At 38.0% G+C, this 15,667-nt stretch overlaps 1 protein-coding gene across 6 annotated transcripts in view; it reads right to left on the bottom strand.

Annotated features, from left to right (window-relative positions):
* Window positions 1-15,667, bottom strand: part of LOC149573126 (putative ion channel POLLUX-like 2) — a 412,830-nt gene that overhangs the window by 261,073 nt on the left and 136,090 nt on the right. For all 6 annotated transcript variants that reach the window (XR_016360040.1, XR_016360041.1, XR_016360038.1 and 3 more), the window contains 4 exons: window positions 7,933-8,008; window positions 7,674-7,772; window positions 7,419-7,573; window positions 7,205-7,309 (listed from right to left, as the gene is read on the bottom strand). Coding sequence is in view for 2 of the 6 variants with exons in the window: in XM_089814304.1 (XP_089670430.1) it covers window positions 7,205-7,309; window positions 7,419-7,573; window positions 7,674-7,772; window positions 7,933-8,008 (435 nt within the window). In the remaining 4 variants the exon portion in view is untranslated. The remainder of the gene's footprint in view (window positions 1-7,204; window positions 7,310-7,418; window positions 7,574-7,673; window positions 7,773-7,932; window positions 8,009-15,667) is intronic.

The raw sequence follows: 15,667 nt of genomic DNA, 5'->3' as shown, positions 1-15,667 counted from the left end.
TGTCCCACTGTCATCATATGTGGATGCGTATAACAGAGCACTGGACCTTGAAAGTGAACAGAAGACAAAGAACGAGAAAACTAGATCCTCTGATTCTGATGACGACAAGCCTGCAGGAGATGATAGCAGCGACGACGAAGGCAGCAGCAAGAAGGTTTGTGCCCTACAGAAGGATATGGTTCACATGATGGAGTTTAAAAACATGCAGAAGGAGCCAAAAGGCAGTGAACTGTGGTACACGGAGTGTAAGACCAACAGTCATACTAAAGGATCGTGTCCAAAGAACCAATTTTGTGACATTTGTCAGATCATGGGCCATTCGACAAAGGACTGTCCCTTTAACATGAAGACAAGAGGATCTCCGCAGGTGCTTCTTACGCAGCAGGCTTCCCCGTCGGGCAGTAACGGAAATGCAAACATTGATGGTGCCACATCCGGAGGGTACAGGAATAATAGCAGAGGGCAAAATAACAACAATGCAAACAATAACAATCATAATGGGAGCCGAAGTCAAACTCAGTATGATGCAAACAGACGGCCAATTGTTCAATGCCGAGCATGTAATTTGTGGGGTCATTTTGTGCGGGATTGTACAGCGGAAAACACACCGAAATTATTATGCAGATGGTGCGGACCCGGCGATCATGAAGATTCCAAGTGTCCAAAGTCTGGAGTAAACTTGATCACTGTCGGCACGGATGAAGCGGAGGTTTTGGCAATTACACGGAGGCAAGCGGAGGAAAAAAGAAAATTGGAGGAAGCTCAAGCAGAAATTGCAAAAGCATCGTCAGCGGAGACATCTCGGTTGAAGGACATCACCGGCACCTTGGCAAGGAACTTCGCCGAACAAAACATTGTACGACAGATCTTAGAAATGGAGATACCGGTCAAGATAAGTGACCTCACAATGCCCCAATTACAGACGGCCATTCTGAATCATACACCATTTCAGCAAGCAACGGAGGACACAAGAAGGGACAATAGTCCGACAACGACAACCGACCCAATGCTTCTGGCACTCACAACGGGAAGGCATCCAGCGGTCGTCGAGATGGGGATTTTGGGAAAGGTTCTGATAGACACAATTGTCGACGGAGGATCCGGCATGAATGTGTTACTGGAGGATACTTGGAAGAAGTTGGGGAAGCTGACATTGTGGCCACCTACATTCCAATTGCTCACGATAGACCAACACGGAATCAAACCATTAGGAATTTTGAAGGCGCAATCGGTAACTATTGGAACGCAACCATTTTTATTGGACTTCGTGGTCATTCCATTAAAAAGAAAAGGATATGATGCTATTTTGGGATGGGATTGGTTGGTGCAAGCAAAAGTAAAACATGATTGGAAACGAAATACCCTATCAATGGAGTGCGGAGGCAAAAGATTCACAATTGACCTGCATACACAAATGGTCGGTGAGGAGGCAGCATCGTCAAATTGCAAAAGTGACGACGAAGGAAAGACGAGAATGGAACCAGACAAAGGAGTATTGAGACTTGACGGAGGATCGAATAACAACGAACTGGACTCGGTGAATGGCCTATTCCACTGGCAGATAGAAGACTACGAACTGTTTCCGAGTTGCAATATGTTAACGGTCGACGAATGTGACAAAATACAGGAAAATGAATGTCCGGAGGAATGCAGGAAAGCGGAAGAAGGAAAAGCTGCCATGGCTAAAGCTAAGGGGAAGAACATACAATCTTAACACAGAAAAACGAAAGATCCCACTGTCTGTTACATAGTGAATGGACCGCGAGGAAAGAAAAGGTTACACCGCAGCATAAAATTAGTGGAAGGGCACCGACAGCAAGGAAATAATCTAGTTGCGCGACGACTGCAGGCACAGTGGGCGACGGAGGTGGCACAGAACAAACGTAAGGTGTACGACGGTCGGAATGAAATCAAAGTGGAAAAGTTTAAGGCCAGATGGGTTGGACCATATCAGATTCGGAAGGTCGGCGACAATGGATCGATCAGATTATCAACTTTGGACGGGTAGAAGGTACCTCCGGCAGTCAACGGATCCAAATTCAAAATATATGGTGCCAGGAAGCTCTGTTGTTGTCGTAGAAGGGGACTCCCTCATCGTTGCCGAATGGCGACAGTCAGAGGCAAATTTGAGGTGCTTTGTATATTTTTTGAATAATAAATAAATAAATAAAAATTCCACGCAGACAGTCTGCCCGCGAACAGCTGTCCACGAATATATGTCCCACGGGCAGCTTGTCCATGAACTGTGTCCCGCGGGCAATTGTTCGAACCTCCCGCAGAACCTTTCCGCAGAGCATTCCCACAGAGTTTTTTTTAATGTTCCTGCGAAAGGCCTTTTTTTTTTGGCTACCCGCGGATTGTTTTATTCTGATTCTCACGGCCGCACAGCCTTCTCCCCGAATTTCTTCTCGGCGTTTGTTCTTGCTGCGGACTTAGGCAATATTTCTCTCCGCCCGTAGTACTCTGCGATTCCATAGTGGTTGATATTGTTGGTGTAGATAGTTCCGCAAATCCATAGACGAGGTCAGGGGCAAGGTTGTGGGTGTTGGTGTCAATGCTCCAGTATCAGGCTGTTGGGAGTGGATCTATGCAAAGGCGGCATACGAATCCTTACCGTGAGGATTTTTCTGTTCACAGTGGACGCTTGTCTTCTTCAGAGTTTTCTTGTCCTGCAGATGGTTTTATGCGGGTTTTTCTTAGTTCTCTCACGGAGGTGGTTGAGTTCAGCTTGAAGGACAAATTCAACTCGGAGGAATTAATATCATTCTCTTGGCAAGGAACGGCAGGGAAGAGGCACCACAGCGGGCGAGCAACAAAAAAAAAACGACGACAGATTGAAGTTGTTCGGAATGAGTAACAGATGATGCCAAAGGGAAGGGGAAGCAGCAGTGGTTACCAGAAAGAGTTTGGAATTGAAAGATTCAAGTTGCCCCTCGACCCCGCCTGGGGCGTTGCCCCCTGGACCCCCAGTCGTGGGAGTCTGACCAGTTGATGAAGACCTGGAGCTGCTGCAGGCATAGTGTTGTGTACTAGAGGCACTTGGAGTAGGTGTTGGCTGTGAGGTTGTCTTGGTGGATGCGTAGAGAGCTAGGGAGGAGCTGATCGTCTAGCTGGAGGCAGTGCAGCAACACTTGGCTCGGGGTACCCAAGAGTTGGAAAGAGAGAAAGTAGCGTGGGTGGCTATCCAAGTCAGCTTAAGGAGACAGTATTGTGTTAGCAGAGGCTACAGATGTAACGGGATGAATGTGGAAGTGATGTGACAGAAGCAGATTTTTTGTTGTAGTCACTCTGTTAATGTATTTTGTTTGTTAATTTGTTTTAGATATTTTGTAATTGTCGTCCGAAGATGACTTTTCTTTTTGGGGGGGATGGTGTCAGCCGACTGGATGGTTTTGGCGGTGTTTCTATAGCCGACGGATTGACTGTCGTCGGTGTTTTGTATTTTGTAGCCAATGGGTAAATAGTTTGTAACGGATGTAATGTTGTGGCCGACAGACTCCTTCGGGAAAGTTCAGCAGTAGTATTTATATCCCGTCTGGGATCATTGTAAATCAATCATCTACTATTACTAATATTATGAAGCATAGTGTATGTCTGGCATATGCGAATATAATTCTGCTATTCTGTTCCATTGTCTGTTTGTGTTGATTTCTTTACCAGTACGGCAAACAGTCTCCATTTATTTCATTAAAGTTTCATGGTATTGCAAAACCCCATATCCTCTATGCATACAATGTCTTGATTTTGAAACCAATATGTATCATTTCTCTGTATTTGACTATGTTTCACTTCTGATGTTGCTTCCTTGCTATGATTTGGTTAGAAATAAACCATTCTGTGATATTGAAGCATCCTTTTAGCAAATCTGAATTTCTCTTTGCAAACAGAAGTACCCATTTCCATGAGAAAATAAACCATCTTCAAAATCTGAAAACTACATCCAACGTCATGAGAGTTTTTTACTTTTCTAAAACCTGTTGCTCAGATTTGGAGCTTCTGGATGCACGAACCTGCTTTTTATAGTTCTGAAAATGAAAAGATAAAAAACTTTTCATGGCTATGTGCATTTATGAAAACATTTTTCTGATTTTACAATCATAGATGCATGAAAATCTGGGCATCATCCTTACTATTGCTTCACTGGTGGCATATTTCTTGCTCATTTTCATCGACATAACAGTTGCATCACAGGTATCAAACTGATACTAACATTTGAAAATATTTTGGTACTTCCTTCCTGATGGCTCAATTTAGAAATAATATGTTGTACCTGTTGACAAACCTTGATATCTTCATGCATTCCTTTGAGTTTAAAATTGTTGCTCATTCATGACCACATTCTCTTGTCCTTTGAAATTTTGAACAATAATATCTTCATGTAGCAGCACTTAACATATCTTTTGATTCATAGCAGCTCATGTACCTTTTTCACGATTTCTTGGTTATTTCACATAGCGTTTGCTCTCTGTTTTTATCTGTCTTCTCATGGTCTATTGCTGTTATCTTGTAGCAGTTATAATACATACTTCATTTAACAATCACTGCTCCTTACAAGATGACATTATTGCTCCACTGATGTTCTTGAGATGTAGATACATTTAATGACACAAAAGAGTTATTTGCATCAGCATTGTTAGAGTTTTTGTAGCACACTCCATACTTAACATTTTTAATTTGCTTTGCTACTTGTGAATGGTCATAAACAATCTGATAAATTGCAGATGCCTTCAATTGAATTTGGCTGTTGCATTTTCCCTATATTTCAATTTGTTATCAGATTTCAATGCCTTTGTTATTTCAGATTTGCATGATCATGATGTTCTTTCCATCTAGCATTGATACTTTACAAATATGAACATGACCTTTGGAAACATATGTGTGTGTGTGTGTGTGTGTGTGTGTGTGTGTGTGTGTTGATGCACTTGTCTTTGTGCTCTTTTCATGATATAAAACTTGATTCTGACCCTCAAGTACTTTTGTATCTTTTAGCAACATAGTATTGTAACCTTAACCATGTTATATGCCCTTGCACTTGTATTATTGCATGCTGATCCGGTTGTCTCTATTGATTTCATTCAATGTTATCCATGTATATTGTTTATCCAACTCCACTGAATACTTCATTATAAAGGTGCAACATATAGATGCTTGCTTGCTGATTGATTTTCAGTACCTGATCATTTCAAAATGTATTTTTGTCTCTTTTTAACAAGCTGAGATATATGTTACTGCATAAGACAAACTAGTTAGAGAGACGATCAGGATTTGTGTTTGGAAATGTGGATGCATGTGTGCGGTATAATGATGAGATAGGCTAGGTATTGCTTGGATCCACTGGATCTAACTCCATTCTTGTTTTCATTCTCTCCAGGATACAAGGCAGTGAGGAAGCAAAGATGCAGGAACAGTGGGGAACAAGGGCATATATCGTCAAAGAGAGGAACAACATCACTAGTTACTCAAGCAAGCAATGACTAGCCCCCATGATTCTTATACCTTGTTCTTCTTTTCACACATGTTCATGCTTTGAAATTCAAGCTCTGATTCGCTCTTTAGCTAGTTTCACAGCTTGTGTGAAACATTTGAACATATTGATCAATAAAGTATTACATTTTCAGAAAAGCATGAAAAAGATCAGTTTTAGGTGATGTTTTCTCTTCATCAAAATTAATGTTTCAGCTTATTGTTTTTCATGAAATCAAAGCTCTTGTACTTGGCAAAATACAAAACTGCACCTTTGATTGGCATCACTACGGCTCTACCTATATTCAGCCGGGGGTGAAAAGTTAGGTAACAATTACATCCATGGACATGTTTTATAGAAAACGTGAAGTTTTATAAATATAATGTTTTCTGAGGAATGGCTGTTCTTCTACCTTTCTTATGATTCCCTTCCCCCTCTCCCATTCAATGCCTTAGGTATACTTATAACCCTCATCTTGGAAATGAAAATACATGTCTCCTATGCATATGTCTCTTTGGGCAGTGGTGCCAATTCTTTGTATTATTATTTCAAAACAAGTTGCTGCTTGTAACTAATGTTTATTATGTGTAACTGCTCCATAACAAACGATTACCCTTAATACAATAGAATCGCTGCCTTATTATCAAATCATTGTTTTGTTTCTGGGCATTAGTGAGTTTATACAGATCAATGTTATTCTTCTCAGGGATATCTGATTATTATTAATATGTGCTTTAATAAGTCATATTATCTCCAGAGTTTGCCACCTCTTTTCTGAGTCACACCAGTCTATTGAGTACTGCATATTATACTGCCATTTCTGATGACGTGATTCTGCTGTTAGAGTTCTTCTGTTACAGCATATTAGTTTCCAGAAAATTGTCAAGTCCTAGAATTAAGACAGTTTTCTGGCGAATGAAAGTTATCTAAAAATCTCTCATGCAAGGTACATGATATCTTTATTAATAAATGTATATCATGATATTTAGAATAGAATGAATGGTGATTTACAAATTTCTAACTTTTATTATTAGAATCAAGTGGTTATGTAAAAGGTGTTCATGATTGATTGTGCAACCAACATTGCCAACATGCCTCACCTTTATAATAATGTTAACTTATGGCATTCGTGGGGAAAAACCTCTTTAGCATTCTCCCTGACCATATTGTCTATCAACTGGATAATTTCTATATAATTATATAACGAAATAATTTCATGTTTCTATTATATGTCTGTGAGCCTTTCTATCTGTGTCTATTGTGGTTTTGAACATGAATAGTTAATATCATGGCATATTGAACTGCCTCTACTATTTTCATAAATCTTGCTCACATCCCCAGAGCTAAAATCTAATTCAAAAATATTTCAAGACATTTAAGGAACTGAAGCTTTAATATTGATGTCCAAAAACTTACTACGTGGTGCTAAAAACAAGCCCATAAAAGAAAAGTGAAAATTCAATGGGAGAAAAGTCAAACCTGCATCTGTCTTTTTTTTAAATGGTGTAAGTAGCTTAGCTATTTGGATTCCATGTTTATTGTGTCTCTTACAAAAATAACATTGGCAGGGATACTAAAAGTACAAAGGGTCTACACAAGGCCGTACGGAGGAATAGTATTTTAGTTCAGCTTATCCTCCTTAATAAATAGAAAGTTTGTAATATTAAAATATTGTGTATCAAGAGACAAAAAATGACCAATACTCTAAAAATATATAATTGCATATGATAGGCATCTCACCTCCGTGTGATAACATCAATATTTCGACAGTCTTTGATTACATGTCCTACAAGCTTTTCAACATCCTTCTTTACTTGCTCTGATAAAATCAAAACTCTTTGCCTTCTGCAATGCATGTCATTTGTGTTTGTCACCCAACAATTGAAAGTTGCAATTTTTTACACAAGTATTTTCCATTTACAATGTATACGAATTAATCCTATACTATACTTACCTTAATTGATTAATACCAGACTTATTTGAAAATTCTTGAGATTTGTTTACTTGCTTAAGTACTGTTGTAAGATGACTATTTACTCCACAAATGACAATATGTTTAGTCTCCATTATTTCAAAATGTGCTCCTTCCTTGAGTCGACTCATGTAACTCTGCAAACATGATTATTTAAGCAACAATCTATAACATTCAATAAGAAGATTACTTCAAATATCAAATTAAGTACAGATTCTATGTTTACAAAATTCTTACCCCAAAACCTGCTGTCATTGTGCTAATAAGGAGAGAATAAAATAGCATGCCCCCAACTGCCAATGACAACCCAACAACACGCTCTTGAAATGTTTGTTCCTGTAAATGCAACATATAAAATTCCATTTGAACCAATTGATCCAGTTTTTTTCACAATGCATATAATATGGTTACCTACTTACAAGACATTATGACTCATAAAACTTAAAACGTTTTTCAATTTCAATGGTAAGACTAGCGAAAAATGAAGCACACGTACCCTAAGGTGAGTAGAAGATGAACATAAGCATGCCCATGAGTCCCAGAAGCAATCTTTCAAGGATTTATTAATTCTCCTATACATGCATATATATAATGAAATAGGTAAATTCTCTACATAGAAGAGAACTTCATTAAAAAAGCCTCTCTAAATACCCACAGATAGAAAATATAACATAATTCAAAATCGACTGCATAGGAAAATAAAAATCATATAATGGATTATCAAGAGAGGATGAATCACCAAATCATTCTTATACCACCAAGCTTAAAAAATAACATTAGAAAAGTGAATAAATACATCTTAAAGGTGACTTTTGGTGGATAACTTATGCATATGTGTATCCACATTTTGTAAGTTAACACAAGTGGAACCCATGACCCATTTCACCATGTGGGTGGAAGTGATTCTCGTGAAGAATGCGACATCATTAGTGGTGTGTTCATTCTTTAAGGAGAACATGATTTCTCGCTTCAGAGTTACCAACAAGATAGTGACATACAAAATTCTCATGTTCTCATCAAAGATCACATTGTTTTGTTTTCAATATCAAATTACCCTATCTCGTGCATTTGACTATTATCCGCAAGGAAATGGTCACACTGAATCAAGTAACAAGAATTTGGTTACTATCATTCGCAAGTTGGTGGATGATAATCATAGGTCCTAACACAAGGCATTGTTTGATGCTTCCTAGGCAGCCAAAATTACACCAAAAAAAGCTACTGGCATGTTGCCATTTCAGCTTCTTTATGGTTAAGATAGAGGGTAGACTGTTATAATTAGACTTGATATATTCTAAATTCTAACATTTATTTTGCCCCAAGCTAACCCAAGTAGAGGGGACATTAAAAGTGGTATCTAGGCATGATCCTACCACCCTATAGGGTAAAAGAGGATATAGGAAAATAATTCATATTAAATACTAATTTGATACATCTTTGATGGGTTTTGATCTTTTCATAACGAAGTCTTCTCATCATGCTCCTATGCCTTCAACTGTGCAGACTGAATCTTGCTCAGTCATGACAAAGATACAATCTAGACCAATGTAAATACTCTCCACTGTACGTGCTTCTACGGATGAAAGTTTCAGCTTGCCTGCATGGTTGAGCAGAATAAGATTGTTTCAAGGATTTTGGTTGATTCAAATAAAATCAAATTTGTAGAAGTTGTTGAGCCCTTGGAGGACAAACCTATTGAAGAACTTACTCGTTCTGATTACAAGTTCACTAAGATTGAAATCGGGAAACAGTCACGCCTAAGTTGTTTACAAGATGCTCAAGATGCATTAGCCAATGTATCAAAAAGAAATCATTAACTATGGGAGAAGAAAAATCAACTCAAACATGAGGTTTCTCGCCTGAATGAGGTCATTCGGTAACAATCTTCTCAAAGTGTTGTTGTTATGTCTTAGACATCCAAAGAAAGGAAGCTGATTGAAGCTGCCAAGTCTTGGATAGGAGAAATCATCTCTGAAGGAGTTTGAGCCATCACAGAGGCATTTGCAGTTCTTAGGCGTGTCAGAGAGATGAATGAAATGGAGTGAAACTTGATCTCTTCTTTGACTTGAGAAGCAAATGATTTGAAGGAAGTCCTCAATGATTGGGATGAAATGGCAAGATTTGATCTAGATGCCTTGGTCTCATGTGACATTCTTTTGTCATGTGAAATGTTCTTCAGATTTCAAGGACTTATTGGCTACAAAGAAGAAACATCAGGAAGCTGATTACAAAGTTGTAGGCAGCCCTTGGAGATTGTCAAGCAGTGGAAACAAGTGTCCCTTGTGATTTGGAACAAATGGGATGCCAAGTTCTTGATGAACATGGTAATCTCATTTCAGTTGAAAGGCTAAGTTCAAAATATACAATCAAGATCAATGTTGATGTGGATTCTAAAGACTTTGGTTCACACACAATGAACAAGTTTGTCTTGTATAAATCCTCAATAAAGCACTTGTTAGATTCTCTGGCAAAAAATTCCAAGCTTGTACAATCAGCATATGTAGATGTAGTCAGGATTGAAGCTATATCAAAGACAATGCAGATTGTTGATCTTCCTACAATGCTTTATGTCATCGTCAAGTTCAAGGCACTGAGAAACAATCTTTAAGATTGTTGTTTTTGTTTTTGTTTTTGTTTGCAAGTCTAAGAGGATGCATTATATGAAAAGATGACATTACATGTGCATGAAAAGATGTAATGCAAGTTTCATGTGTAGTTGCATGTAACCCTATAATTTCTCTTTTAGTTAGACTAGGTCAAAGTTGGTTGAGTTGCTCCCACTTTTTCCTCCATCTTTTTCTAAACTCATGTGCCTATATAAAAGAGTGCCCCCACATTGTAAAAATCATCTTTATCTTTTATTGTATGCAAGAGAGCTATGGAGAAATTGTGCCAGCAGAACTTTGTTTGTGTAGCACTATTTTGAAAGAAAAAATGAATACAAAGGAGCAATTTAGACTCAACTTTAATTGAGTGAGATTGTTACTTGTGTGAATTGGACGTTGTGTTTCTAATTCGCATACATTATCTTTTATTCATGTTATCTTGGGTTGTTGATAATTGAATATAAAAGAGTTAAGAAGCAATTGGAACCGAAGCTTTGACTAGGAGCAATTGTGGAAATATATAGCTAGAAGCTTTGTCTGTAGCTTATATTTCTTTCTTAATTTGCAAAATAGTTAATTTATTTTTACTTTTAATAGTCTTTGTGCCCTAATTGTAAAACTTTTTTTGTCATAGAGAAGTAAGACCGAACTTAGAGCCAAAGCAGTACACTTTCAGCTAGCCTTTCAGTTAGTGTTAGTTTATTGGTATCACCGTCTCCAGCTTTAGATAGAAGTGTAGTTAGAGATTCACTCAACCCATTACTCGCTCCATGAGTAAGTAGATTCTTTCTTGAAAGATAAGAAGAAAGGATATTAGTAACTCCCTTTTTACAAAATCTCTTGACTTCTTACTTACCTTGAGTTGATCCAAGGAATGGTGAGAAGGGGGAGCCTTCCCTTAAAGGTAGAAGAGACTGTCTCACACGTTGTGGTCAGTCATCCTATTTTGTGACTGGATTTTTACCAAAAACTGGCAGTTGCAAAATATCCACCCAACAAATGACTCATTGATATCTGGTTCATTTGAACTTATATCTCTTCTGTGGGAAGAATTACTCCTAAGCTTTTTAATGCAATTCCCCATATTTTGCAGGGCTTTTAGAAGGCCCTGGTTGGATTGGTCTAATCATTGATTTTGACTTATGAGAGTTTGATTGGTTTTTTCCATGAAAGGCCTTAATTCATTGGCCATTTGATTCATGGTAGTTTTCCTAGTTCTTCTCTCATAGGTTTGCATAAAACGTTGTTGTCAGGATGGCAAGATCGATGCTCTGATACAGGTGAAATGTCTCTTGTTCTGTTTGGTTGTGTCTCCCAATTTCTCATTGTTGAATCTGCAACATGTGTTAGTATTCCAATATAAAATAGATATAATTTGATAAGGTTAGATTTAATTCCTAAAATTCAAACTACAAAAATATAAGATCCTAACTCCTACTGGATTCCCTACTTGAGAAGAGGTTGTGATCAAGAGCTTAGTTCCTAGGGGAGGGCTTCCTAGGGTTCTAAATGTTTAGAACAGCTCTCCGCTAAGCACCATCTTCTCACTATAACTCCACTTGTCAAGGCCTTATGGGTAATCGGTATCGATCTACCCATCCTTCCTAGAAGAGGTTTCCCTCATTCTAGGCCTTATGGATAACTTATTAGGTATATCCATCTTTTCATATGCATATGATTAATTTCTTCAGTATACTGACCTTTTGGAATACTCAATCCCGATTTTGTTTCTTTGATATTTTATCACTTAAAATCCCTCGAGGGTCCTTAGTTCTCTGTTAGTATTCACAATGGTTAAGTTGAAGTTTCCCAAGCTCTTGGGTGATGGTGGCAAGGAGGTGAACTAATGCTCTCCGGTTCTATTGAGCTTTAGGTTCAGTTTGTATTCTGTGACTGGTCTAGACTATGGATTAATAGTCACCACTTGGTAATTGTTATATTATAATTGGCTATCTGAATTTATGAATACCTTGACTTAAGATTGTGGAGATGTCATTTTCGTGGATGAGTTATTCGATTTTCCCACTGGTGCATTTGCCAATAATCCTAAGTGCCTCATCCTACAACCTCCTTATATTGACCGTAGGTACAATTTCCTATTGCTAACTAGGATGCCCTTCTGCCAGAAGATGGTTTACTTCTTTCCTCATGAATTTGGATGGAGATAATGGCTTCTAATTCGAAACTCTATTGTGTATGTCCGCTTTGGCTATTGTAATGGGTGGTGACGATATTCAAAATCCCTTCTCTCCATTGACGGTGATATTCTTGAGGGCCGTAGTCTCTTGATGTTGACTTGGTATTCTCATTTTGGTCTATATGTCTAGCTCAGTTGTCATACTGGACAATTATCGATTGCCTGCTTCTATCCAATTGCTCTGTCATGTCTTTGTCTAAACCCATGACTGGTGTACACTGGATCTACTATCCCAGTGATTTCTTAGATGCCTGTTCCTTCCATTTGATTGTCTCCAAAATGGATGCCCAAACTTGTAACTCCTATTCCTTTTCTCGATACTCGCTTCTTCTCTGCTTCCCTCGTGAATTGGTAATCTCTTTTGTGCGATGATTGGCCACTCTTCCTACGCGGATGAGTGGGTTTTACAATTGTACCATCAACATATAGATTTAAACCTTTTTCCATTAGTCTACTCTATACAATATCTTTCCATGTAGTATAATTGTGTGAAGTTAAAATGGAGTTTTAGATGAACCCATGATGCAAAAAATTAAAAGAGCACAAGAGAGAAAGAGAGACACAAAAACACAAGACACACACCCCCTATTCACTCAATCAAAGAACCCCCTCAAAAATGATGCTTTTGGCACTTTATATGTAGTGCATTTACAACCACTGGTCAAAATGGACAAAAGTGGTCTTCTGATTTTGTTGTTTACAACCTTCTTTTGGAGTTCAAATCTAGTACTTAGCAATGTAGCTTAGATGTACAACAATTTTGAAGTCTAATCAAATTAATACAATGCAAAAAAATGACTTATTTCTGAAAGTGGTATTTTTATCCACACAAGCCTGTAATATGATTGCAGATCTGGAAAAAGTTTAATCAAAGCAATACAATGCAAAAAAATGACTTATTTCTGAAAGTGGTATTTTTATCCACACAAGCCTGTAATCTGATTACAGATCTGGAAAGTAGACAAAAAATTATGCACTTTCAAAAAAAATGGAACCTGAATATGTGTCCAGATGAGAAAGAACTAAGCCTTTGAAGTTGCAAAAATCAAGATTTGCAATTTGCAAAAAAATTCAGGAACAGAGACCTCAAACATCCTACACCAATGTGTAGATCACGAAATTCTACCTCAAAACAAAAAAGATTGCTCGGACAAAGGAGTCCGTATGAGGGAGATATCGCTGTTTAAAAATCACCTCTGCAATTATTTTTTCTAAATTGCCACCGTCAAACCTCCAAAAATCAATTGACTCTAGATTTCACCTCAGATGTCCGATTTTGATGAAACAAAAGTCGATTTGGGGGTTTTTTGACCTTCTAAATATGATGACAATATTTGATTTGCAACAGCAAGCTCCAATCTTATCCTGCAAAAAAAATCTCTCCTACTAGCCTAAAAGGCCAATTTTTTTGTAGAATTTCGGAAATAAAATCCAAATCCAAAAAAAGAGCAAAGAAATTGCAGAGATGCAAATATAAAATATAGATCTGAAATGATCATACCAAATTCGCAAATCGGGCCTTCGGGTGCCGATTTGCAAAAAACAAATTTGCCTCAAATTTGACTATAGCCTAGGGTAGGAAAAATTATAGTCAAACTTCACCGAACCGACGCTCCAGATGCAATGGTGAGGTCAGCTTTGGCTCTAGAGGCTCCCAATAGCTACAGATACTCCGGATCTGAATCATGGCCCTCCTAGAGGTGAAGCAAAAATGGTCTCTAATGGCTATGTGAAGAGAAACTCCCTCAGCTCTGATACCATGTAAGAATTTGTCTTAGGGAAAAATCACCCAAGATCAAGAAGCTCAAGCACTAGCACAATATGGACCAATAAAGTATGATCAGAATAACAATATGAAATTGAATTGATGTACATACCAGTGTAATGGGACTCACCAAGTCAAACCAAGACTCTGCAAACCAAAGGTAGAGTCATGGTTTCCTAACTCAGATTCAGCCGAGTCCTAGCAGAGTCCACTCGTACTCGCCGAGTCCATGGACTCGCCAGACTCGCCAAGTCCCGAGGCATGGACTCTCACGAGCGGCCAAGTAGGAAAAAGTGAAAAAAATAAAAAATGTTTTGCTTAATGTGGACTTTTTTGGTTCTTATAACATGTTATTGACCTAAAAAGGTCATTTCACCATTTGCTTGTGCTCACAAGAGAGAGGAAAGAGTTAGAGAAGAATATTGGGGGTTTGAGAGAGAAATCAGCAAACCGATTGGCTCTCCCGTATTGATTGCTAATGGTTTGTGCATCTTTGTAACTTGCATTAAAGCATTGAAAGGAGCTTAAGGGAGCATTTCGAGGAGGTTTTTACAAACTTGCATTTCCATTGTTTCTGCAAATTTGAAGAGGTAAGCCACAAGTTGCATTTCTTTGTGTTGTTTAACTTGTTTTATACTATGTTTTAAACTTTTACATTCATATTTTTTAGTATTTTTACTTCTCATTTTGTTTAAATTTGTTTGGTCTCTACTCTCTACTACTAGTATACTACTATCTACTATTTTTTACTTCTAATTTTATTTACATTCATATTGCAGCAGGCTAGTAGCAAACACATTGAATTTTGACATTATGTCTCAGTGTGAGGGAAGTGGAACTAGGCCTCCATTTAACCCTAATGTAGACCCAAGTGCAATAGCAAGGGATAGGGCTTGGAAACATGCCATCCCAGGGCACAAAAAGGGAGTTGTTACATGTTGGCATTGCGGTGTAGTGTATAATGGCAGAGGAATAAATAGATTGAAGTATCGCCTAGCACATATACTTAGACGTGATGCTAAAAAATGCAAATATGTACCCCACGATGTTGTGCGAGACATGCAAGCTCTTCTAGAGGAAAAAATGGAGAAAAGAGAATTGATAAAGAAGCAACAAGAAGAAATAGCAAAAGTACCCGGAGCCCAACAAGGATCTTCTAGTTTTCGCTCCCCATTATCCCCTACTCCACCTACGGATGCCACTACTTCTACGAGTGGGACCATTGAGCCTCGCATTCGTAAACAAAGATCGACACTTGATTCCATGTTTGCTCACGCATGGCTCCAAATGCACAACCATCGCTTGAAGGCATGGGTTCGAACAAGGATAAACATGATTATGCAAAATTGGCACTTGGAAACTACTTCATCTACAACAACATTTCATTCAATGTAGTAAGGTACTTATTTATTTAAAATTAAATTTATGTTTTCTCTTGCTTTCAAACTTTCAACTTTCAAGAGACAATAATATGTTTATTCTGTTTATTTTAATTTGTATTTTGTTTTCAAATTTATTAATAATATACTAATTTGTTTAACTTTAAATTTTATTCTATTTGTTTTAGGTCCCCTTATTGGCAAATTGGAATCAATGTTGTTGTTGTTTGTGGTCCAGGGTTCAAAGCCCCTACTGCTGAAGAGCTAAGAGGCCCTATTTTGAA

This window comes from Cupressus sempervirens, chromosome 2 (assembly GCF_028749045.1).
Source record: "Cupressus sempervirens isolate cs-2001-9-10 chromosome 2, ASM2874904v1, whole genome shotgun sequence".
In the NCBI taxonomy this organism is placed as follows: Eukaryota; Viridiplantae; Streptophyta; class Pinopsida; order Cupressales; family Cupressaceae; genus Cupressus; species Cupressus sempervirens.
The sequence above is the reverse complement of the archived record's forward strand: the minus strand, read 5'-3'. Positions and strand labels throughout refer to the sequence as shown.